We start from the raw sequence: 24,267 nt of genomic DNA on the forward strand, positions 1-24,267 counted from the left end.
CCTTGAAACGCCATAGAGTTGTGGCAGTGAACACAGCTCTGGCTGGTATCTCAGCCGTGAGGCTGGAAAGCTAAGAAATGGGCTGGATCTAACTGTCAAAGCCACGGCTTTAGTCCTACCCATTAAAGACTCACGTGATCAGAAAAAGAGAGATATGTAGTAGTAAAGAGAGATTCAAAGACAAAGAAAACCTCTAAATGGTTTACAGTGTGTTAAAAAATATATGCAGGATAAAAGTTTTAAAGTTAGTTCTTAAAGTAAAAATAAAGAAAGAAAGTAGTTGGGTGAGGTGGTACACACCTTTAATCCCAACACAAGGGAGGCAGAGGTAGACTGACCTGTGTGACCTCAAGGTGTGGTAGTACACGCCTTTAATCCCAACACTGGGGAGGTAGAAACAGGCAGATCTTGTGAGTTCAAGGGCAGCCTGGTCTACAGGGTTATTCCAGGACAAAGATATACAGAGAACCTGTCTCGAAAAGTTAAAAGTAAAAATAAAAGAAATAGAGGTTGAAATAAAGCTGCATAAAGATGGAAAATAAACAGGGAATCTTGATACTGTATGTTATTATGCTCTCTTTGAATTGTTTGAATGCTGAGGAAGGAGCAACAGCTACTAAAAGACTTTTGTTTATAAATGCTGCTGAACTAACCCAAGATAGGTATTTTGAAAATACCTTGGCTTCAAAACTGAAGTCAAAAGGTATGTTACTTTGGAGAAGAGATTTTACTTTTGTTTCCACAGAAAATGAGAGGCTGTGGATTCATTCTGAGTTAAGAAAAATCCAGTTTGAACAAGGAAGACCACCTGAGAAATCTCCTGTAGGAACAGACGACCCAGATGCCTGAGTTCTACATCCAGAACAGATTCAAGACTCACAGGATACTCCAGTCAGGACTTGATTATAACTCTAAATTTTCTTTAGGTCCCCATAAGATCATCAGCGCCCCCAACCAGCAGGAAGTAGCCTGGAATACTACGCCCACAATCCCAACAAATGGACTATGGGTATTTTCCTTTGTTTAAAAAAAAAAAAGAGGGAAATGGTGAGGGAGAATTATCTGTATTCTGTCAATCATGTATTTTAATAAAACGCTGATTGGCCAGGCAGGAAGTATAGGCGGGTTAACCAGACAGAAAGTAGAGGCGGGGCAATGAGAATAGGATAAGGCTAGGGAGGAGAAAGCTCCCTCAGCCATTCCTGCGCAGACCACCGAAGAGGCAACATGTGAGCTGTCACACTGAGAAAGGTACTGAGCCCATGTGGCTAACATAGATCAGAATAATGGGTTAAGATAAGTCATAAGAACTAATAAGTAGCCTGACCTAATGGACCAATCAGCATTATAACTTACAGAGATCTCTGTGAGATTGATTTTCTCTGGGACTTGCCGGCTGTGGGGTACCGAGCAGGAACAGATACCCCAACAAGCCGGCCCTCATGTTACATTACATAGATCTAATCTACATGGGAAGTAGAAAATAGAAAAAGACAAGATCTCATGAGTAAATTGGAAGCATGGGGACCTTGGGGGAGGGTTGAAGGGGATAGGGAAGAAGAAGGGAGGGGAGCAGAGAAAAACATAGAGCTCAATAAATATCAATAAAAAAAAGAAAAAAAATCCATATGCATAAATAAGTTACAGGGTTAGCTTTGGAGTATAGGACTGAACGCTAAGCTATTCAGAGGGATTCATTACCAGACTCATAACCTAATTTGAAAAGCACATACTCTGATGGCAATCAGAGTGGCTCACTACTGACCACTCTTCAAAGAATGACAGCTTTTAAAATGGGTACTGGCCAACATCTATGAAGAGAGAATAGGCTGATCTACACTATGTATTCCTGCATACAGGTATCTTCACAGTAAAATAAACATCTTATTTTACTATTAGTTTTTTATTTGTTCAGTATCCATCTGTTACAGCAACGTCCTCATTCTGTTTGCACTAATTTTAAAGAGTTTTTCTTTACTATATAAAGCCAAACTAAAGAATAAAGGCTAAGGTTTTCTTTCTTCCTTCCCTTTTTTTTTTAAATCCCAAAGCAATTCAGACCTTAAGATAATGAACACAATATAATTAAAAATACATTTGCAAATGAAGTGTATCCCTGTATCCCAAGTCTGATATTTAAGCAAGAAGGAGTATGCTATTTTAACACCAAAAGGTTTTAATGCCATAATTTCCATAGAACAAGGGGAGAGTTTACCAAGTCTTTGGTTTGTATTTTACAACACATTTAAGGGGATTAAAAAAAATACCACTGGTACTAAAGAGATGGTTCAAGGAGAGTGTACTGCTCTTGAAGAGGACCCGAGTTTGGTTGTCAGCACACATATCAGGCAGCTCACAGCACCTGTCAGTAGTACAGAAAGGTGATCTGATATCCTCTATAAGTCCTTGCATTCACATATACATACTCCCCCATACTTAAAAATTAAAAGGGAATTTTAAAAAATATTTTATATGTATGGGTGCATGTCTATGCATCACCTGTGTGCTGTGACCCACCCCCAGTGGTCAGAATAGGGTGTCAAATTCTTGGGATCTGGATAATTGTTATGCCTCCATGTGTATACTGGGAACCAAATCAGAATCTTCTACAAAAGCAGAAAGTGTTCCTGACTGCCAAGCCATCTCACCAGCCCCAAATTAAAAATAAATCGCTAAAAAAAAATCTGAAAAAAAAAAACCCTGTAACAAAATCACTACTTGCTATATAACACCTCACAATCCATATGAGAATCAGTCAGCGACTGACTGAATTTGTGTTGCTGCTTGCACAGGACTGTTTCCCGACTTCACTGTGTGCTCTCTTGTAACAGGAAAACCAGAGCTTTGGACGATCCAGGAAGCACTCAGTTTGGCGCAGCATTACATGAAGATAAACTTGTTTCTTGCATACAGTTCTCAGCTTACAATCTGCTCAGCTAATTTAACTTACTTTATTTGACTTTGGGTCATTTATATACATTTCTATATTTTAGAAATAGTAACCATTTGTCATATTAAAGTTAATTTTTCCAGAATCTATTTTCTCTCATTTGCTTATTTTCCTCTAATCAGGCAGTTCAAACCCTTTTAAAAATTAAACCTTTTCCTTGCTTATTTTTGATGTAAATGTATTAAACCATCACTTGCTTTTGACACACATTATTTTGTCCATTTTTTAAATGATTTTATTTAAAATTATTTAAGTTAGATTATTTAAAATTATTAAAAATTCATACTTTGTACAGGTAAAATGATTTAAATATGTGGCAAGAAGCATCAATAATCACTAGTTGCCTAAAAGAACTATTTGCTGAACACTTATATTTAGGCACTGTCTAAAGTACTTTTCATGTTATTAGCTCATTTAGAAGACTCCTTCCCGCCCACCAAAAGGCAAGTGGCCTTCTTGAACCTTGGAATGACAGAAATTGCTCTCTCATTCAAGAAATACTGAGAAGGGCCGAGGGATGGCTCAGCAGTTAAGAGCACTCACTCACTGCTGTCACAGAGTATCAGAGTTCAGTTTCTAAAACCCACAACTTCCTGTAACTCTAGTTCCTTCTACTGGTCTTGGAGGGCACTGCATACACATAGTACAATTACATATATGCAAAACATTCATACACATAAAAACACATCTTATTAAAGTAGAAAGAAAACAGACCAGAAATTAAAATATATATATATGTATTCAATATACTACAGAATCGTATTATATAAATCTATTATTCCATTGCTCGAAATAGATAGATAAATGTCAGTATTGACTGTATATATGTACCAGGACTGTGCTTAGGGACTAAGACTATATAATGATAAAGGTTTATTAAGGTGATTTAATACAATATTCACAAATGCTTGTCTAGCTATACCATCAATCACTTGGGAGATGATATAAATTTCAACTACCCTTTCCCCATCTTTATAAATTCTGACTCAGTACTAGATTTGAGGCAGAGATAATTTTTTATTCCAAAGAAAAATATATTTATTTGGGAGTTACCGACTAATTTTTGTCACTGTTAATTGACGTAATTTTGCCCTCAAAGTACCATGGCAAGGATTCTTTAAAACAAAGAAAAAACAATATATATTATATCCTGTTTAAAGTCTAAACTATTTTAAAAGCACACCTTTCCTAACTCCCTATTTGTTTAACTGCTTACTACACAATTCTCAGCACTCAAACAGTTCCTGAAAAGTGTTTCATCTCATCTCTTTGGGCTTGCTCACTCTACCCTTTCCAACAACACAACTGGGGAAATTTATGTGAGAAACTTTCAAGACTCCATTCAAACATCATGTTGTCTGTTTTGTTTTTAGTTTAGTATTTTCCCAAAGTGGTCCTCCTTTGTTGACCTCTAGTTATTTTGATATCTTTATTCATATTCTTCATAACGCTCAAGCTTCTTCCAGAAGACAACTTCTGTGTTCTGTGCACAAATATGCATAAATTTGACTTTGATTTCAAGCAAGAACTGCCTCTTCAACATTCCTTTAAATATCTTCAAATTTGTGCTCTGTTAGTGCTCCTATTATTTTCCAGCTTTTTTTTTTTTTTGTGATAGGATCTCCTGTAGCTCAGGCCGGCACTGAACTACTGACCCTTCAAGCTTTCATCTCCTTAGTGCTGGAATGACAGGCATATGCCACCATGCCTGGAAGTCCAGTGTAACAAAGTCAGTACTAGGAACAAAGCGTTTTTGACTGGGATTCACTGGCATCATCTACTGACAAACCTTAAAGTCTTTCATTTCCTTTTCTACTCACTTTGTCTTTTTTTCATACAAGAATTATCAGAATAATTCTTCTAACAGTAAAGTCATAAACTCCTTTGCTTAAAACTGTTTGGCCCTTAAAAAGTCAAAGTCTATATAGCGGCCCTGTGTGCCCCATGATTTGTTCCATCGCCTCTGACTTCACTTTCTACCTACCTTAGCTCCCTCCTTTACTCCACTTTTTCTCTTTTCTTTTTTTGAGACAGGGTCTCCCTATTTATTCCTGACTGTCCTGGAACTCACTCTGTAGACCAGGTTGACTTCCAGCTCAGAGATCAGCCTGCCTCTGCCTCCCAAATACTGGGATTAAAGGTGTGCGCCACCATACTGGTCACTCTGCTCTTAACTACACCAGTTCCTTGTTGTTCTTTAAAAGGTCAGACACATTCCCTCTAGGACCTTCTCACTAGTTGCTCTGAACCACAGCTCCTCAATCCCCAACAAGGCTTGCTGTGGTGATATTTTGTTTGTGCTGTAACAAATAAAGCTTGCCTAAGGATCAGAGTGTGGAGCGAGCTACTAGTTAGTCATAGAGGCCAGGCAGTGGTGGCACACACCTTTGATGTCAGCACTTAGGAGGCAAAGCCCGACAGAGCTCTGTGAGTTCAGGGCCACCCTGGGCTACACTAGACTGAACCAGTCTCAAAAGAGAAACAGAACCAGATGGTGGTGGCTCACACCTTTAATCCCAGTACTTGGGAGTCACATGCCTCTAATCCCAACATCAGGGAGGTGGAGACAGGAAAGGATATGGCTAGGAAGAGGAGGAATATAAGGTGGGAGGAAATAGGAGCTCAAGGCATTCAGTCTGAGGACTTGTGGAGACAGGATCTCCCACCATTAAGTCTGAGGATTTCGAAGAGCTAACTAGTGAATAGCTGCTCTGCTTCTCAGATCTTTCAGCTTGCACCCCCTAATACCTAACTCCGGGTTTTTATTATTAAGGCCAATTAGAATTCTCATTACAGCGTGCCCTTCCACTTTTGTCAAGTCTTTATTTCAGCTTCACATTCTCACTGAGATGAGATTCCCTAACTACTGCCTCCTTTCCGATATTCTTGTCCTGCTCTATTTTCCCAAAAGTACTTAATTACTTAAATATAGTAAATCAATATATTTGTTCATAATATTTATTTTCTATCCCACAAATGCACATTCACACTCAAATGTAATTACTTTTACAAAGGCAGGATTTTTTTAAATCTGTTCTATTCAACTTACACATTCTAAGTTCCTAGAACCATTCTTGACTCAAAATATATTTGATAACTGCTGGACAAATGCATGAATTATTAAGTTGTTCTCTTTACTTTCTTTTTTGAGAAATTTTTCTTTACTTTCTTTTGTGTTATGTATTCCAGGCTGGCCTCAAACTTGCTTCAATCTTCCTACCTCTGCCTCCTGAATAGCCAAAATTATAGGCATGTGTCACAACATCTAGCTTAATTTTAATTTTATTGCTTGGCTGAAATAGATACAGATATATGTATATGATTACCAGAATAAATGCAATAATGACCAACCATGACAGCTAATTTTACATGTAAATTTAATAATTTATTTACCTAGAAGATTTCTAACGCATGAAAAAAACATGTTCAGTAAGCAAATCATGAAATAAATGTGAACACAGGCAAATCTATAAATTAGCCAGGCTCAACAGCAAGCAAATGCCCTCTTAAACGTAAACACAAACAGCAATCTTATATATATATAAAAAAAGAGGTTTACAGAGAAGGATAGAGCTGAGATACTGAAACATCTTGAAGGAGCGTCAATGTTTAAGACGTTTCCCAGCGTATCATTTCCATATTCTGTGCTTTTAGTTTTTTTTTTCTTGAGACAAGGTCCTGCTGTGTTGACTAGGCTGGCTTCAAACTCTTGGACCTTCTGCCTCAGCTCTCCAAGTGCTGGATTACAACACAACATTCATATCTTTGACTATTTTGTCCTAAGCTAATGTGGTCACAAAAATGTACAAATTACAATGTTAAAGTATCAGCATCTGTGTGTGAATGCACACACTAGAGTGTCAAAGGACAAGGCTGGTGTCTTCATCTGTCATTCTTCGTTCTTCTGAGACAGGGTCTCTTGCTAAGATTTGAACTGAGGACTTCATGCTCGCATAGTGGCGCTACTCACTAAGTAATTTCCCTAGCCCCGAAATTTTTATTATCTTATAAGTATACCTCCTAAACCCAGCCAGAAACATGACTGGATTTTGTTTTCTACAATATTTTTCCAAAAGTGTTGTTAGTGTTCAGCAAATTGATTCCATATCAATTTTTAACTTTAAAAAAGGGATAGAGGTTACTCTTAAGCAAGTATTTTATATTTGTTTAAAGAGTATTTTTATTATTAACAGACTATTTTCATCTGTTAATAAAACTAGAATATCTCAATTTATTAATAACATTTAATAAAAAACCATTTAATTAAACGAGAAAATCCAGCAAACACAGGTACAAATTATAGTTTGGGCCCTAAATTCTAATCTCAAGGCAGAGGTAGGCGGATCTCTGTGAGTCTGAGGCACTGCAAGTCCCAGGCCAGCCAAGGGTACACAGTGAGACCCTGTCTCAAAAACAGACAAACAAAGAGGGGATGCTGGCTGAGTTTATTATCTTCCTCCTCTTCTACTGCCACAAAGTAAAAAGAAGGCTAGAGAGATGGCTCAGCAGTTAAGAACTGTACTTCCAGAGGATCAGAAGCCTGTGACTTCCAAGAGCATCTTCAATCATATGCAGCTATACCTACATGCACACACAGACAATTAAAAATAACAAAAAAAAAATCTTAAGAAGGGAAGGAGTGAGACATAATAGAATACTTCCCTAGTTACACGAATCATTTGAGTCCAAAATTGATAAGTTGTCAGGTGACATATAAGACCTTTTCTGAAAAATACAAAGTAGTAACTTAACCTTTTACACCTTTCCAGAAAGACAAGAAATTTAGTAATCTAACTTTAAGATCTTGAAAAATATTGTATTATTTGAAATTAATTTTTTCAGAACTATTTGAATAAAGAAAAAAATAAGTTATATATGCCAAAGGTCAATCACTGACCAGACTTCTTATACTGAGGAGAAAAGTTCAGAAATCTTTTAAAAGAATTCTTTCAGGGGATTGTGATTCACGTTAAAAATCTGATCTCTTGGGCTAGTGAGATGGCTCAGTGGTTGAGAGCTGATCTTGCAGAAGGCCTGGTGTTCAATTCAAAGACCTCACAAGGCAGCTAACTAACCATCTGTAACTCTAGTTCCAGGGGATAAGTAAACCAGGGATCAAAGATTTGTTGAGTGATTCAATAACTATGGATCAAGAAGCATTTTGTGTCACTATTTAGTAATAATCCAAAAAAAGATAATCTTACAAATCAAATTTCAACAGGCATAAAACTAAACAGGTGGTTATTAACTAGGTAAGATAGTTACTAGCTAAGAACCAGTTTTATAGCAAATTGAACAGAGATAGGCCATTAATTTTTGAAAAATGACAAAATATTTTTTACTATGGCAACTAAATATATAATAAAATACTATGTAGTGTAAAATTTTAATTGCTGGAAATACACTACAAAAACACTCAATGACAAAAACAGTTTAGAATGTATGTGTATTTGATAAAATATATGAGGCAATATTATTTTATAAGTAGGGTTCAAAGGAAGTCAAAAACTTTTTTTTTTTTTTTTTTTTGAGATAGGGTTTCTCTATGTAACAGTCCTGGATGTCCTGGAACTCGCTTTGTAGACCAAGCTGGCCTCGAATTCACTGAGATTCACCTGCCTCTGCCTCCCAAGTGCTGGGATTAAAGGCATGAGCCACTACCACACTGCCTCAAATAAATAACTTTGTGGGTTCCTCCCCCAATTCTTTGAAACTCATGTGTGTTTGTTTATGTGTGTGTGTGTTGCTGGGGATGGAAGAAAGGGCTTTACACACAAAGATTTAAATTAAAAACAAAATCACCTTTAAACACCTTTATGAATGCTGCAACTGTCTAAGAGTTGGTGGTCCACTGGTAACAGCTGTGCTAACAGTTCTCTAGCTACTCCCCACTGAACAGTGGGAGCTCAGTAGAGAGGCTACCTGGCCCCTAGTGTTTAAATTCCAGGTTGGTTGAATCTATAGATGTGCACCCAAGGCTACAAAGGGCAAACAGCACCCCCTTGCATAAAAGTCATCCTTCTATTAGTCTAAGGAATTGCTTCCAAAAAAACCTTCCACCTCCATATTAAAGATACCAATTATCTGCAGAATTTCCTGCCTCATATAAAATGTTAACATTTCTCTAGATGATTTACAATAGCCACTAGTAGGTATCTAAGCCTATTTACACTGTAGGATGACCAATTCTGTGTTGTTCAGTAGACATGCTATTTCTACCCAAACGTTTCAATCCCTAGTTGGCCGAATCTCTAGATACAGTACCCACGGATACAGAGAGCAAACAGTTTCTTTCAATTTATTTGATTATATACTATGACACAGTAAAGGATTAGATCAAAGAAACTAAACTTTGTGTATATATCCAAAAGATATGTCCTTTAAAATTTCTTTGAATATGATGTTAAAAGTATACACACAGAAATCATACCTTGAAGAACTTCTCCCCTTTTTGGTTTTTCGAGACAGGGTTTCTCTGGTAACAGACCTAGCTGTCCTGGAACTAGCTCTTGTAGAACAGGCTGGCTTCGAACTCACAGAGATCCACCTGTCTCTGCCTCCTGAGTGCTGGAATTAAGGACGTGTGCCACCACCAACTGTTTCCCATTTTAGTTCTAAAAGTTAACCATGATGAAGATGTTATAAATGATGACAAAGAAGTTCTTATAATACAAGAGTCTCTCCTCACCATCTATACTAATTGCTCCCAAACAATGTTAGTAAATTTTCTGAGTAATAACCCTCTGATCTCATTTTCTTGATTGTGAAAATGGTAACATTATCAAATGAGTAGTCTCAGACTCCATGTGAAAAACAGATGCCTCCATTAGTAAAATGGTCGATGCCTTTCTACATTTCTGATACTTAATATGTAATTTTTAAGATAAAAGATCAAAAAAAATTAGAGGACTTCCCCCCTCCTTTAACAATAAGGAACACAAGAGTTACCTTCAGACATTTAAAAGACAGATCTGATAACTTATGTAACTTCAGAGAATAATGGAAATTACAACATGTCAGGACTTCATTCAAAGAAGTTAAAGCAGCATTAAAGGTGAATTTTATGAGAGTTGCAAAACTGCTTTCATTTTGGTGGCAATTAAGTATATTCTGGATTATAAGTGATCCCTATTTTTTATTTTATGTGCATGGATATTTTGCCTGCATGTATACATGCATGCCTGGTGTCTGAAGAGATGAGAAGGTGTTAGAACCCCTGGAATTGGAGTTACTGATGGCTGTGAGCCACTATGTGGGCACTAGCAATAAATCCCAGGTCCTCTGGAAGAGCAGTCAGTGCTCTTCACTGCTGAGTTGATGTAGGATTCCTCTGTATGCTGTGAATATCACTGATTAATAAAGGACTGCTTTGGACCTGTAGGGCGGAGCTTAATTAGGCGGGGAAGACTGAGCTGAATATTGGAAGAAAGGAGGAGAAGTCAGAGGAGAAGCAATGTAGCCCTGCTGAAGATAGACACCAGAACTTAAGCCAATAAGCCACAGTCACATGCAGATACAGATTAATAGAAATGGGTTAAATTAATCTGTAAGAGTTAGCCAATAAGAAATTAGAGCTAATAGGCCAAGCAGTAATTTAAATAATATAGTTTCTGTGTGATTATTTTGGAACTAAGCGGCTGGAAACTAACTAGCGGCCTTCCTCCAACACTGAGCCATCTCTCCAGTCCGATTTCTACATAGTTTTATGTCCCTGCATTAAGTCTATTTGAGGTGATCAGACTGGTATCAATTACTAAAAAGGCTACTTTGTTTATTTAAGACAGGGTCTCATAAGGCTGACCTGAAATATACTCTGTAGCCCAAAGTAGCCTTGAACTGGTGGCAATCCTTAGCTTCCCAAATTCTGGGATTAAAGACATGACCACCAACATCCATCCAGAGACTTTGAGACAGTACCATGCTCTAGCCCAGGTTAATCTGGGATCCCCACCCCCATGCCCATACTTTTGAGATAGGGTCCAGGCTGGGCTTGAACGTCAAATTCTCCCAGCTCGGCCTCCTCAGTGCTTGGATTACAGTCATGTACCACTACACTCAGCTCCAGATTACACATTTTTTAAAAATGCAGTATACTTAGACTGATGGCCTTGGGCATGAAAAATTCACAAGGATCATTTTTCTTCCAGAAGACAACTGAACATTTGTCAGAATTGACAAATATGGGAATAAACTTCCTAGTAACAGCTTCCAAAAATGAGACTCGTCATATTAGAAAGCTTTTAATGTCTCTAAGAAAATTCTAATAATAGAGTCAAAAAATTGACTATTGAAAATTCTTACACCTGTATAAATATATTTTGAAAAATCTTGAAAACTAATGTCAAAAATCTAAATCCAGGTCATTATGTTTCAAGCTTAAAAATAAAACTGTGCTAAAAAGAACATAGTAAAAATAACTATATTAAAATTATCCCATTGTGGCCTGAGCCATCAAAATTATTAGCTTAATTAATAACTCAGTTTATCAATGAATCTGAAATACAAATATCTGTAATACATGAATAATTTCATAGCTAATACAGGCCATAGTAGTTTTGTGATCAACAGGTATAGAAAACATTTGTTTAAAGATGTGTGTGTGTGTGTGTGTGTGTGTTTGTAATGTGTGTGCACAAGTGTTTGTGTTTAGGTGTGTTTAGGAGGCCAAAAGAGGATGTCAGAATCCCTGGAGCTTGAGTTATAGGTGACATGAGTGGCTAGCTCAGTCCGTAGAGCATGGGACTCTTAATCCCAGGGTCATGGGTTCGAGCCCCACGTTGGGCGCCAAATAACGGCGAATCAATCCCACACCAGTTATGCTTTAAGGGGTTATTTATTTTGGGGGGTAAAACTTACATACACCATAAACCGTCAGGAAGGGAGCCTAGTCGCTGGAGCCGGGACCAAGCGCTGGAACCAAGAGGCCCGAGCTGAGATCTGTGGCTCTTTTTAAAAGAGAAATATACCACGCCCCAGTGGGCTGGTATTCCAGCGGCTATTGGCTGACGGAGCGGAAGGCCCTCCCACAGCACCGTGGGCTTGTGCTTCAGTGACTATTGGCTGAAGCAGCGGAAGATACTCCCACAGCAGTGTGCACAAGTGTTTGTGTTTAGGTGTGTTTAGGAGGCCAAAAGAGGATGTCAGAATCCCTGGAGCTTGAGTTATAGGTGACATGAGTGCGCATAATGTGAATGCTGGGAACTGAACTCAGGTCTTCTGAAAGAGAAGCAAAGCACTCTTAACTGCTGAGTCATCTCTCCAGTCCGTAAAGAAAAATAAAAACACACAAAAACTTATTCATATTTAACAAGGTAATATCTCTTACTCCATTCATAGTGGAGACGGACTAAAGAATTCATTTAAAATACTATTGTAATTGTGTTATCTATAAAGACAGGCAATTTCCAACTTTACTGTTAAGTTTAAAAGCTATTTGATGGGATTCTTGATACTAAAAGAATATGAAAATATCTTTAAGTTCCTGCCCTCTAACAGCCAAAAATCCACTAAGAATTTCCCCCCTTATTTGTATCACTATGGAAAATATATAGGATATGTTACATAACAAAACAAACCTTCATTTAATACACAAAAGCTAGATATTTATGGGAAATGAAGAAGAGCATTAGTTACTTTACCATGGTTACAGTTCATTTTAACTTGGCTCAAAGAGCCTCATTCTTTTGGGATTTTTTTTTTGGGGGGGGGAAGCTTTAATGATTTTAAACAGAATCTTCAAAGTACAAAAGAGTGAAACCCTAGAGAGACAAAGCACTGTATGTTATTGCCACTTTAATTCCTAAGAAGATGGAATAGCAGTAAAGGCTTGGTAAGTCTGCTAATCATAAGAAAAAATATTTAAAGAAACAGCTGCACAATACTATGCTTGACAGACACTTTGCAGAATATAAATTTGGCTCATTTGCGACAAAAACCCACAGCCCATTATTGCAATGCCAGTATTGGTCACAGTCTCGCCCTATGTATGAGGTGATAATAATCTTACAGACAACCAAAAACCTACAATGAGATACTTGACTCATGTAGTCAGAAAATCCCATTCACACAGTTAATAATGAATAACTCAAGCAGGGCAAACTGGCATTCTTCCAGGAATCTGATATTCAAACATTAGGAAAGGGGTTTCTTTTCATTTTTTTTAAATCACAAACTATATGCATGTAGATGTGAGAATGCTACATTCTCTAATTCTACATAAGCAGTCTGTGAAGGGCAGTGTGACACTAACACGCAAATACAGAAGTACACATGCCAAGTAACAATTAGATAAAGCCAGGGATTACAATTCTGAAGATTCAGAATTTGAGATTCTCAATTTAACTGTTTCTTAAACCAAGCTAAGCTGCATTGAGCTACAACTGCTTTCTCTTCATTACATTAGCCCCAGTTGCATTTCATCAATGCAATAAAAAGAACACTGCTAGGGTTTCAAATTAAATATTAAAGATGATAAAGTTCATGAAAATGGCATTCTTAAAGCTAGAGAGATGGCTCCACTGTTAAGAGCAGTCAATGCTCTTAGAGAGGGCCTGGGTTGGACTCCTAACACCCACATGGCAGCTCACAACCATCTGCAACTCCAGTTCTAGAGGATGCAATGCCCTTTTCTGACCCCTATGGGCACTGTACATACATGGTGTACTTAACATATATACAGACAAAACACATATCAAAAAAAAAAGTAAAGAAAGAAAATGGGGAAAGTGTAAACTAGTTCAAACTTTCTCAGAGGTAAATAGTGCAATTGGAACTATTATAAAGTGACATATTTTTGATCCAGTAATTCCACTTCTTAGAGTTAAGAAATGTAAATTAAAGGCTATTATTAATCCTACCTCTGTTAGTAACAGGGAGCTTTAGATTTACTCTAGATGTGTCAAATGGGAATATAAGGACATTTATACAGTGCAATGATATTCATCTAGCCTTTCAAACAACAATATTTATTGGTAGTATTTGTTTACTACACACATCAAAGCAAACATTTTTAGTTAACCTTCAATAATCCCCTGTAAATTACATCCTAGCTACAGTTTTAGGAAGCATCTACCCTTCTGATGATTTTGTCTTTTTAATTTATTTATTTTCTTTTTTTTTTAGAATTTAGAATTGGCTTTGCTATGAAGGTGATAACGATAAGCAGACTATATCAAATATCAAAAGAAAAGTGAAAGCCATATATTTGGCTACATACGCAACACTATTATCGTGTTTAACCCTGCCATTCCTACACAATTCTAAAGTCTTCTCCATTTTTAAGACTGAAAAAAAAATACAGATTTTTTTAAAAGTTGATTGAAACAAAAGATATACTCTTATTCTACATTTTAAACACACATATGTACTCATGTGAACAAGGGTCTTTTGGTAGTGAAATAATTAACCATAATTTCTGTGTATTTGTATTGTTCTCAAATCTTTTCTATCCATCAAAACCTTTTAAGTTTCATTAAATATCTTTAAAATGGGTTAACTAACTCAAATGATTTTGAATATATCCAGAGAATTCCTACTTAAATGTCAAAGGGAATAATCAAACCCCAACTTTATGTTTTATTATAATATATCTGTACCTAATGTCCAGAGTTTTCTATGTCTGTGTGTAGGTACACATGTGTGGGAGTATACATGTGTGTAGAGGCTAAAGATTAAACTCATGTAGTTCCCCAAATACCATCCAACTTTTTTCTTTGAGACATGGCCTCTCACTGACCTGGAACTCACCAAGTAGGCTAGACTGGCTGGCCCAGCAAACATCAAGGACTTTCCTATCTCTGTTTCGCAAATGCTGCGACTACAAGTATGTGTTATATACCATAGCCAGCTTTTTAAACAGGGGTTCTAGGAATTAAATACAAATTCTCTACAAAGAGTACTGACTGAGCTATCTGCCTAGCCCAAAGGCTTTTTTTAAATATTAATTTTAATACCAAAGTATGGCTAGGGTGACAAATAAGTATAATCACCCCCATGACTGGCTTAAATGCTAGCACAGTTTACTGAACAAAATCCTGAAACCAGCCATGAGACCACTGGGAGAAAGTAATGCTAATGTTTGCTATGAATATAGGAGGAGGCGGTAGTTTGCCATTATCTGTTACCCTTATCAGGGCTTAAGTAAAATTTGTGGAGAAGATAGGAAGGAAGAGAACTTAAGTAAGGTTCAGCAGTATCCAAGAACTCCGGGCTGGGAACAGCTTATGGACTTTGCATGGTAATAGACAATCAATCAAAACTGAAGAAATATTATACTTCAGCAGTTGCTGAGGTCAGGTGCCATCATCTTTGTCTTTAGATACATACATTACAGGTTTGAAACATGTAACTAATATTCCCGAGTAGAAATTTGGCACTCCAAAGGCATTCAAAAGATTTATGTTACTATACACATTTAAAAGTAAACAGACTCCAATAGAGTTTAAATCTTTATTCACTGTGGGTTATGTTTACTCATTGATAGAAATGAATTGATCTCTAGCTAAAGGTCATCAATTATGTGTCAAAGTAAAACTTCAACATTAAATATGCTGTACGGTTTGAAAGCTCAAAATTAGGAGTATAATCTCATATTAATATTAAATGGTATTTATTTGCACTATTTAAAGGCACATGTGCTTTTGAAAAGATAATTTCAAAATTGTATCATATTTACTCAAGAAAAGGGAAAATTCAGTGGATCAAATACTGAATATTAATGTTTTGGGGGGTAAAAGGTAAAAACTATTAAAGATTGTATATGCTTCAGGATAATGATGATGATATGCTAGTCTCTACTAAAAAATTTTTTTTTTCTATTTCATGTTTTGATTTCCCGAGACAAGGCCACTATATAGCCCAGGCTGGCCTCAAGACTTGACAATCCTCTTGCCTCAGCTTCCAGACTGCTGGACTATAGGCTTACACCACCACTTCCAATTTCTAAATAGTTTTTGGCAAATAATTTTATTTTCAACTTTCTTATAACTGTAAGCCAAAGTCTTTCTATCCTGTAAATAAATTTATACTCACCTCAAAGGCCTAAAATTAAAGGAAGAAATGATTAGGGGATTATCTCAAGTCAATTTAGTCTTTGCATTCCTAGTTATGAATTACAATTAATCAGTTAATAGTAACACAATCTAGAGACAACATCTAACAAAAGGCAACTGCCCGTAATACCAAAATAACAACAGCAAACTACCATACCACTATTAGGTCACACCAGCTAGTTAGTAATAAAACTGAGTTTTAAACTTAGGCATTCTTTTTGTTTTGTTTTGCTTGTTTTGAGAGAGGGTCTCTCTATATAGCTCTGGCTGTCCTATGTAGACTAGGGTAGCTCCCAGAGAACTGCCTGCCTCTGCCTCCTGAGTGCTAGGACAGGTGTGCACATTACCCCACATAAACCCAGATACTCTTAACTGGAGTGCTTTAACTCATAAGAAATACCACCTCTCTAGGGTACCTACACTACAACATGATTAAAACATAAACAGGAAACGCTAACGAAAGTGAAAAAGGATATTAAAGTATACCAAATTGCATAATTTAGCTAATGAAATCATATCTGTGTGCTTAAAGAAAAAAAAAAAACAAATTGGGGAGGACTGGGAAAATGGTTCAATCAGTAAAGTGCTTGAAATATAAGCATAAAGACCCAAATTCACTCCCCAGAAGAGTCAGGCTTGCTTGGTATTGCATACTTGTAATCCCAGTGCTGGGGAGGCAGAGATGGGCAGGTCCCTGGAGCTCACTGAACATCCAGCCTAGCCTAATCTGCGAGCCCCAGTTCCCAAGTAGAAGACCCTGCCTCACAGTTCCTGAGCTATGACTCTGGAGGTTGGCTTTCACATGTATACATATATAAATACAATAGCATACCTGCATTTGTGTATACACACATAAATATACATGAGACAAATATTAAGTGTTAACAGTAATATTTAAGTGACAAAATTACAAGCATATTTTCCATATACTTTTAGGTATTTCACTATATTTTGCTATGATTTTGAACAAGCATTTTAAGATTACACATTTAAATTCAGGGCTGGTCATTATGTCTTGTTCATAACAGCAAAACAGTAATGGTACATCCATGTTAACTAAATATTATGGTAGTTAAAAGGAATAAAGTAGTTCTTATAACTAGCAATGAAAGATAATGAAAGATAGTTAAGATATAGTATTATAGGAAAACAAAATTAAATGAAGGAATATATATAAAACAAAGCTGGGCAGAACAAATATATTTTAAGTTATGTAAGTGGGGAATTATGTGAATTAAAATGATCTATCAGAGACACATTAAACGTATTTTTTTTTTTTTATCCCTAACCCAGAGACACTTTGAACTTTAGGAGCAATTGCTTCATCAAGCTGGTAGTACTTGTAATAAAGAGGGGAACTTTCAGTTTTTCTTCTATTCTATAATTTTATATTTATATAATTATAATGAAAACAGAAATAGATAGTAATCGTGTAATTTTTTTTAAAAAGAAAAAAGTTCAAATGTTCTTTGAGAAGGCTTGCATTATAGTCCGGTCATGTAAACCTAAAGGCCAGATCTGAAGTCTTACCCAAATTCTTCAAGACATTCTGGAAAGTTCTTTGTTTACTATAGCAGAACTGAATTGATTGCCTTCTTGATGGCAGCAAACAGAATCCAACAGTAGCCTGTTAATTTTAAGCCTGTAACACTAAGGTTGTCCTATGGATGACCCTTCCAATAGATGAAATTTTTAAAAGAGCAATTTTATTTTAGTCATTGTATTCAATCAGCAAAATACTTGCACAGTTAACAACAATCATTAATACTCTATTTATTATGTATCATATTTTTATAAGGGCATATTTGTTTAATGCTTGTAACATGGTAAAAAGAGGCATGGGAAATTAAATATCACTCAGTGGCACATAATGGAATCCTTGTCAGTCAGTCTCCAGAAAATACGCACTTATCCACTTGAAATGGAGATGTACTACCGCACATAACAAATGTCTGCTAAAGATGAGACAAGAGTGACTACGTTCCACATGTTTACCTGGCAGACAGTACTCAGCCACACACAGATGCCTGCTTTACTCAGAACACAGAACAAAGAGACATTTTTAACATACTTTAAAGGATACTAACTTACTTCCCAGGCCTTGAACATATTGCACAGCTATGTTTATTAACAAAATATGTTCTCTAGTTTGGTTCTAATAAATAAAAACATAATCAAAAAGATGAGAGAAAATTAAAGTTGAAGACTGAAAAAGTAGCATGAGGATTCCAAATCATAAGATTCCTATGAAAAAATAATCAAGGGATATAGGAAGACTTCAAAAAAGAAAAAAAGCACCCTTTAAAATCCTCCGTATTCTCTTTGTTCATTCAATTATTCATTAGCTCCTTCATTTGTTCATTCAAATACTTAGGGCTCATGGGTAACTGTATTTCCTATTAGATGTTTTTCAAATCCAGTATATTTAAGATTTTGCCTATAGAAAAATATACCCAATTTTACAGTGGATAAAAGAAGGGGTCTCTTTACAGGAACTTGTTTAGTGTCTACTTTTATAAGACCCATACAACATATCAAACTATTTTAAGACTCCAATTTCCCACCCTTAAACTGCTTACTTTTACCAGTGTTTTTAGCTGGACAAACATATCTTCACAAACTATTAGGAACTCAGTGACAACAGCAACATTAAAGAACACTTTTGATTTGTCTAATTATGACAGCTCTAATCAACCAAGGACAGCAGACAGAAGCTATGTTCCACCACTAGCTTTTTTTCCATTAACAAGAAAATAAAATTTCAACATGATACCTTAAAATAATCTTTATATTAAGTATTCTGGTCAAGAAGAATTTAATGGGAAAACATTAATAAACGACAGTGGAGATGAGCAGAACAATTAAATGAGAACATTTTGTTTTATAAAAATGGTACCATTTCAATTACTATCTTAAAAGAGGCTTTATCTTCAAAAGAACAAGCACACACTAGTTGACACTAACTATTCCTTTCTGAGAAAACTTTAGTAGATCAACTCTTTCTAAGCTACTAGAAAAATTTCACTCCCATTTTAAAAGTATTTAACATTATTCTTTAAAGCTTTCTCTGTTCTCTGACATTTTGCTTTGTTTTGTTGTAAGTAGCTTCATGTTTACTGACCATTCACAAGTCAATAAAAAAATCTCTTCAATATATTTATTAGGGTGACCACCACAAAGAACAAATATCCTGCCTCCTCTCCAGAAAGAAACAAACAAAAACAAACAAACAACCCTACAAAGTGCTAGGGAGGCACTAGAGAAATAATGTTTGTGTACTATTGAAAAGAATATTTCCTCAAAAACTTATTCGTTGTCTTATAATTTAGCGGGACTGATCGGGAACAGGTCCTTCATGAGATATTTGCATGTATGTTCTCAGCAGCACAACAGAGGCAAAGGAGAAGTAATCCAAGTATCAGTGAACAAACAATGCAGCATAGTCATAAACAGAAAGTCTTAAAGGGAAACTGTGTACATACCACTACATGAATGAAAAGACATCATCAGAAATGAAATTCACAGAAAGACAAAACCCATATGACTCTAGTTACATGCAGTATCCAGAGCAGCCAGGTTTGTGATTCAGAGAGAATGGTGGCACCAGTGTGGGAAGCTGGGAGTTGTAAAATGGCTAAAGATTCAGTTTTGCAAGACGATTGGTCATATGACAAAATTTGCCATTGATAAATTTTATAATGGCTAGAATAGTATATTTAATGTTAAGTCTTTTTAAAGAACTAAATAAAACATACACAATCACTTCAAACGCTATAGGGAGATTGTCTTGGAATAATATCTTTAAATTTGCTTTAGAATTTTGAGTTCTTTATATTTGTCTAAAAGATTATGCCTAGGAAACAGATGAGTTTGTTAATTTTTATTGGAGAAAACATGAATGTTAAATCAAATTCAATGCACATACCAAGTATTTCGTTGTTTTTTTTTTTTTCACTTCAAGAGACGGAGACAAAAATTGTTAAAAATTAAAACCTTACGGTTAGTTGAAACATTCTCACTACACTTTTATCAAAAACGCTCAGCAATGACAATATTGGCTGGTTAAATTCCTTCTTAAACCCTTCAGAATAAAGCAGAAAACATGCAAATAAGTATCTATACCACAAGCAGCAAAAAACTAGATAAAACCCACCTGTTGCTATCTAGTCCCAAAGGGGGTGGGGGACTGAAACAAAGTACCTTTTTCCTTCTGAGTTAAAATCAGTTTCTTGGTAGAAAGGCAGTTCAGCCCCACATCTATATTTGGATTACTTTCTCCTGATAAGGAAAGGGATCTTTGTTAACAATCTTAGATAAAAAAGTGATGCAGTGTTTCAGATACCCATCTTTTTAAAAACTATTTTTAGAGGTTTAACCTAAATCTTTAATATTCGTGTATGGGAATAATCTTACAACCAAACAACATAAACTACTCTAAATTCTTATATTAAAAAAAGTCAAGAGACTAATCTGCCTTAGCCTCCTACACACCATCCTTGGCATACAAAAAATTGGAATGTAAGCACAATATTTAAAAGCTTGAGCATGGACACCAGAGCCACAAGGACAATAGAAGTTAAGCCACAGAAAGTTGGGGCACTCTCTAGACTGCACAAGGTGCTTATAGGAGTGAACAGGAGTGAATGTTAAAATACCCTGTCAGCTCAGTAAACACTAAACGGGAGAATGTATTAACCCACATTTCATACAAATGAGCTGCACACATCTGACCAATACAAACTCAAAGCCTTGCCTTGAGACGAAGGTCAATAGTCGTAACTATTGAGGTAGGCTAAGCAAAGCACCTTACTGTTACTGAGTTCCTACAGAAATCAGCATTTATAATTGCTCAAAACTAGGGCATCAGAACAGAAAAAAAAAGGTACCAGTTCTAAAACCTAAAGCTACATTACCTTAGGTCTCTCTTGCTGAAATAAACAGCACGACTAGAGTATGTGTTATGTCTAGAGTCCAGAGTAAATTCAAAATGACCTATTTAGGGAGGAAACACTCAGAAGAGGAATTGTGATGAGGGCATATGAGCATATGCCTAGAGTATGTCATATGCTCAGTGAAACAACTGATGATAGTTGCCATGGCCCAGGGATACTGCTTCAACAGGAAAGATCCCCTTTCAACCTTTGAATTCAATACTAGTCTTTTCAATTTTTGAGCTATAGAGAAAAAAAATACATAAAGGCACAGAAGATATATAGATATAGATGGATATATATGGAGGGAGGGAGGGAGAAAGGGAGAGTGAGAGAGAGAGAGAGAGAGGTTTAAAGGTTATAGAAGTCTGAACTGTAACAGTTAACAACAATTTTGAAGAATACAGAATGTTACAAAGACTCCCATTCCATGTTGACCCAAATACTTTAAATCCATTACCTCATTTTCAGAAAGGTAGTATTATCACCTGGGGGTGGGGAGGCATATAATCCAAAAATATTCGCTAACTTGCCAGGGATCACAAATGGAAAGGCTTGGGACTCCAACTTGTGGGTATCTATCCCTACCCTTTAAATCTTGAGAATGCTGATTCTTCAAACAAGGGAGAAAGCTAAATTGTAATAAGAAAAACTATAGCTAAATGAGTTTGATTTTAAGTGGCAAAGCTAAAAGAGGAAATCAAGAAGTATCTTTCTTAGAGATTTTACTTCAGTGAGCCAATAACTACTCAAAGTTTGAAACAGAATGAGCGTGACATGTTTTCTGAAATCTAAGAATCCATATGCATGCTAAGTCAGTCAAGTGCAGTCCCAACAACTAAGGAGTCAACACCTCGTACCCACTGTTAAATCCATCATGCATTTTCTGTTCTGTTTTCTTCCAAATATTCAAGGTTTAGGTTTTCAATACCTACTATTAAAAAAGCAAAATTCTTTCTCCCAAGTTTACTTGAGAGGCTCATTTAAGATAAAAAAAAATGCAGAAAGAAAATCTTTACCTCCAAATCTTTCAATTATGTTTCAAATAAATTATGATTTCAAAAGTACATCTTTAAAAAACAGCACCTAAGAGTTGCTGAGTGACCTATCACTCATATGTTTATTATCTTTTAGCGATTTTAAGAACCTCTATATTAAGAAATATAATCCCATCTGATCTAAAGCAGCTAACATCTCCAATGGAAAAAATTAATTAACAGATGGATCTGGGGAAAAACCATTTAGAACTGTGCCCAATGCACAACAGCCAATTCACTCATTCACTATAAAATTACTTTTGATTTAAAAAAAAAACCAACATTGCAAATAACCAGTGGGTGTATAACTTGGTGTATTGTATTACATATAATTCCGTACTTAATAAGGACAGTAAGTTGGCACTACACAATAGCAATCTGCCGAACGTTTAGATCATAGCAGCCCCATCATTTCATCAAAATCATTGTAGTCACTTCTGCCAAATTAATTGCAACTAATTCTGGTAACTCGTGGTGTTTCGTCTCGACTTGTTGGCTCACTTTAAAACATTTTCAAAATGCTTCCTTTGGTGCATACAAACCTTCTGTGAACCTTCTATGGAGTAAGGACCAAGATAAGGGACCCACAGAACAGCAAGAAAACGAATCAATTCTCTTCTGCTGCTATGGATAAGGGGAATTAATCTCTTCCAGAAGACTGGAAGGATTTAGCAGTACATTAAGCCAGTCTTCTAACCACAGTTCTTACTATAAACCTTCACCTCTTTAAAATGATTTCCTCAAGGTTAAAATCCTGAGGAAGACAGAACTATGTGCTGGCGGCAGGGGTCGATCTTACTACCACTAGCTGCACTCTTCATTCTAGAAGGTGCTCCTCAGACTCCAACCACAAGATGTTTCATAAACTTACAGCAAGTTTTCACCGACAGTTTCTCACTTCGGATACGTTTCCTGATACAATTCTTTTCAGGTGTTCCAACACATTTGCAACATTGTAACTGATGTGTTTCATTTGCTTTTATTATAACCCCCCCCCCCCCCCCCCGCCGCCATCTCATTAAATTACCGGTCTAAGTTGAACCAAAACTATCAGTAAGCTGTTTTCAGGAGTGAAAGAGGCATATACACATTCACACACAACGTCCGGCCTCTCCTGTCAGGCGATGCAAGGCACAAGTTTGTAAAAACTGCAAGTTGTTTAAAATGACGCCGTTTCCCCAAATTCCCGTTACTCCGGAGGCGGCAAGTTTTTCCAGATCACAACGAGAGCCGCACGTGCAAACTAGAAAGTTAGCATCTTCGGGCCCCCGGAGCAACTCCCTAGCGCCGTACAAAGGCGGCGGCGGCCGCGGCTCAGCCAGGCGGCTCGGGGGTGGGAGCCCCGGGTCGGCCTCGACCCCAAGAAGCTGGCAGCGCGCGCAGGGTCCGCCCGGGGCCGGCTGATCGCGGCGACCGCGGCGACCGCGGAGGACAGGAGCGGCGGGAAGGCGCGGAAGCGAGGGGCGTACTCGGTCCTGGCCGGCTCGGCCGGATAGGCGCGCGGGGCAGGCTGGGCTGCGACGGCGCGGGGCGGGCGTCCGGGGTGGAGACCCCAGCCCCGCCGAGCGCTGGGCCCGCGACTCCCACCCCCCGCGCCAAGATGGCGACGTGGACCGCGGGGGAGCCCGGCGCGCGAGCATGGGAGGTGGGGGGGGGGACGACGGGAGGGGAGCGGAGACAAAAAAAGCCAGCCCCCGGGAACGCGGCGGCCCGGCTTACTTTTTCTTCTCGTTCTCGCCGCCGGCGCCCTCCATGGCGAATCGGTGCCCGCGGTGCCTTACCCCGCCGGCGGCCCCCGGGCTCGCTCACGGCCTAAGCGCTGGCTCGGTCCGCACGCGCAGAGAAAGGGGCAAGTCCAGAGGCGGGGTGCGAGGCGAGACGCCCCCTCCCCCGGGACGGCGAGGCGGGAGCTGCAAGCTGCGCTCGCTGGGCTCCGGCTCCGGCTCCTAGGCGCTCCTCGGGCTCGCTTGTCAGGGCCTGGCCAGCCACTGCCCACGACGGTAGCGAGGACGGTCCTCGCGTCCCCTCAGACTAGGAGGCTCTGTGCACTGAGGCGCTGAGGCAGCGGCAGGGGGCGGGCAAGGGCGGAGGCGCGCTCGGGCGCGCGGCGAGGGGAGGGGAAGGGAGCGGAGCCCAGGGGGGCGCGCGCCCGCCGCCGAGCCCGACGGAGGCGCGCGCCCGCGGACCCGCCTCACCTGAGCAGAGGCGGGTTCCCCGAGAGCCAATGGCGAGCGACGCAGGCGGCCAGGCCCCACCCCAGCCCACGTTGCCCTCAGCCAATCGGCAGGCGGTCAGCTGAG

The 24,267-nt window shown here is 38.0% G+C and overlaps 1 protein-coding gene and 1 long non-coding RNA gene across 3 annotated transcripts in view; one reads left to right on the top strand and one right to left on the bottom strand.

The window, feature by feature from the left end:
- LOC125387693 (uncharacterized) overlaps positions 1-3,077 on the top strand; it is a 29,762-nt gene extending 26,685 nt beyond the window's left edge. The window contains exon 3 of the long non-coding RNA XR_007227965.3: positions 2,832-3,077. This is a non-coding gene — a long non-coding RNA (uncharacterized LOC125387693). The remainder of the gene's footprint in view (positions 1-2,831) is intronic.
- Hif1a (hypoxia inducible factor 1 subunit alpha) overlaps positions 1-24,023 on the bottom strand; it is a 47,927-nt gene extending 23,904 nt beyond the window's left edge. Inside the window, exon 1 of one of the 2 annotated variants that reach the window (XM_085697535.2) lies at positions 23,687-24,023. In XM_085697535.2, coding sequence (XP_085553661.2) covers positions 23,687-23,721 — 35 coding nt within the window. In that variant the 5' untranslated portion in view covers positions 23,722-24,023. The remainder of the gene's footprint in view (positions 1-23,686) is intronic. The other variant, XM_085697536.2, reaches the window with a different exon arrangement.
- Positions 24,024-24,267: the final 244 nt, after the last annotated feature.

The sequence above is a fragment of the Myodes glareolus genome, chromosome 11, assembly GCF_982192425.1.
Source record: "Myodes glareolus chromosome 11, mMyoGla1.1, whole genome shotgun sequence".
Lineage (NCBI taxonomy): Eukaryota > Metazoa > Chordata > Mammalia > Rodentia > Cricetidae > Myodes > Myodes glareolus.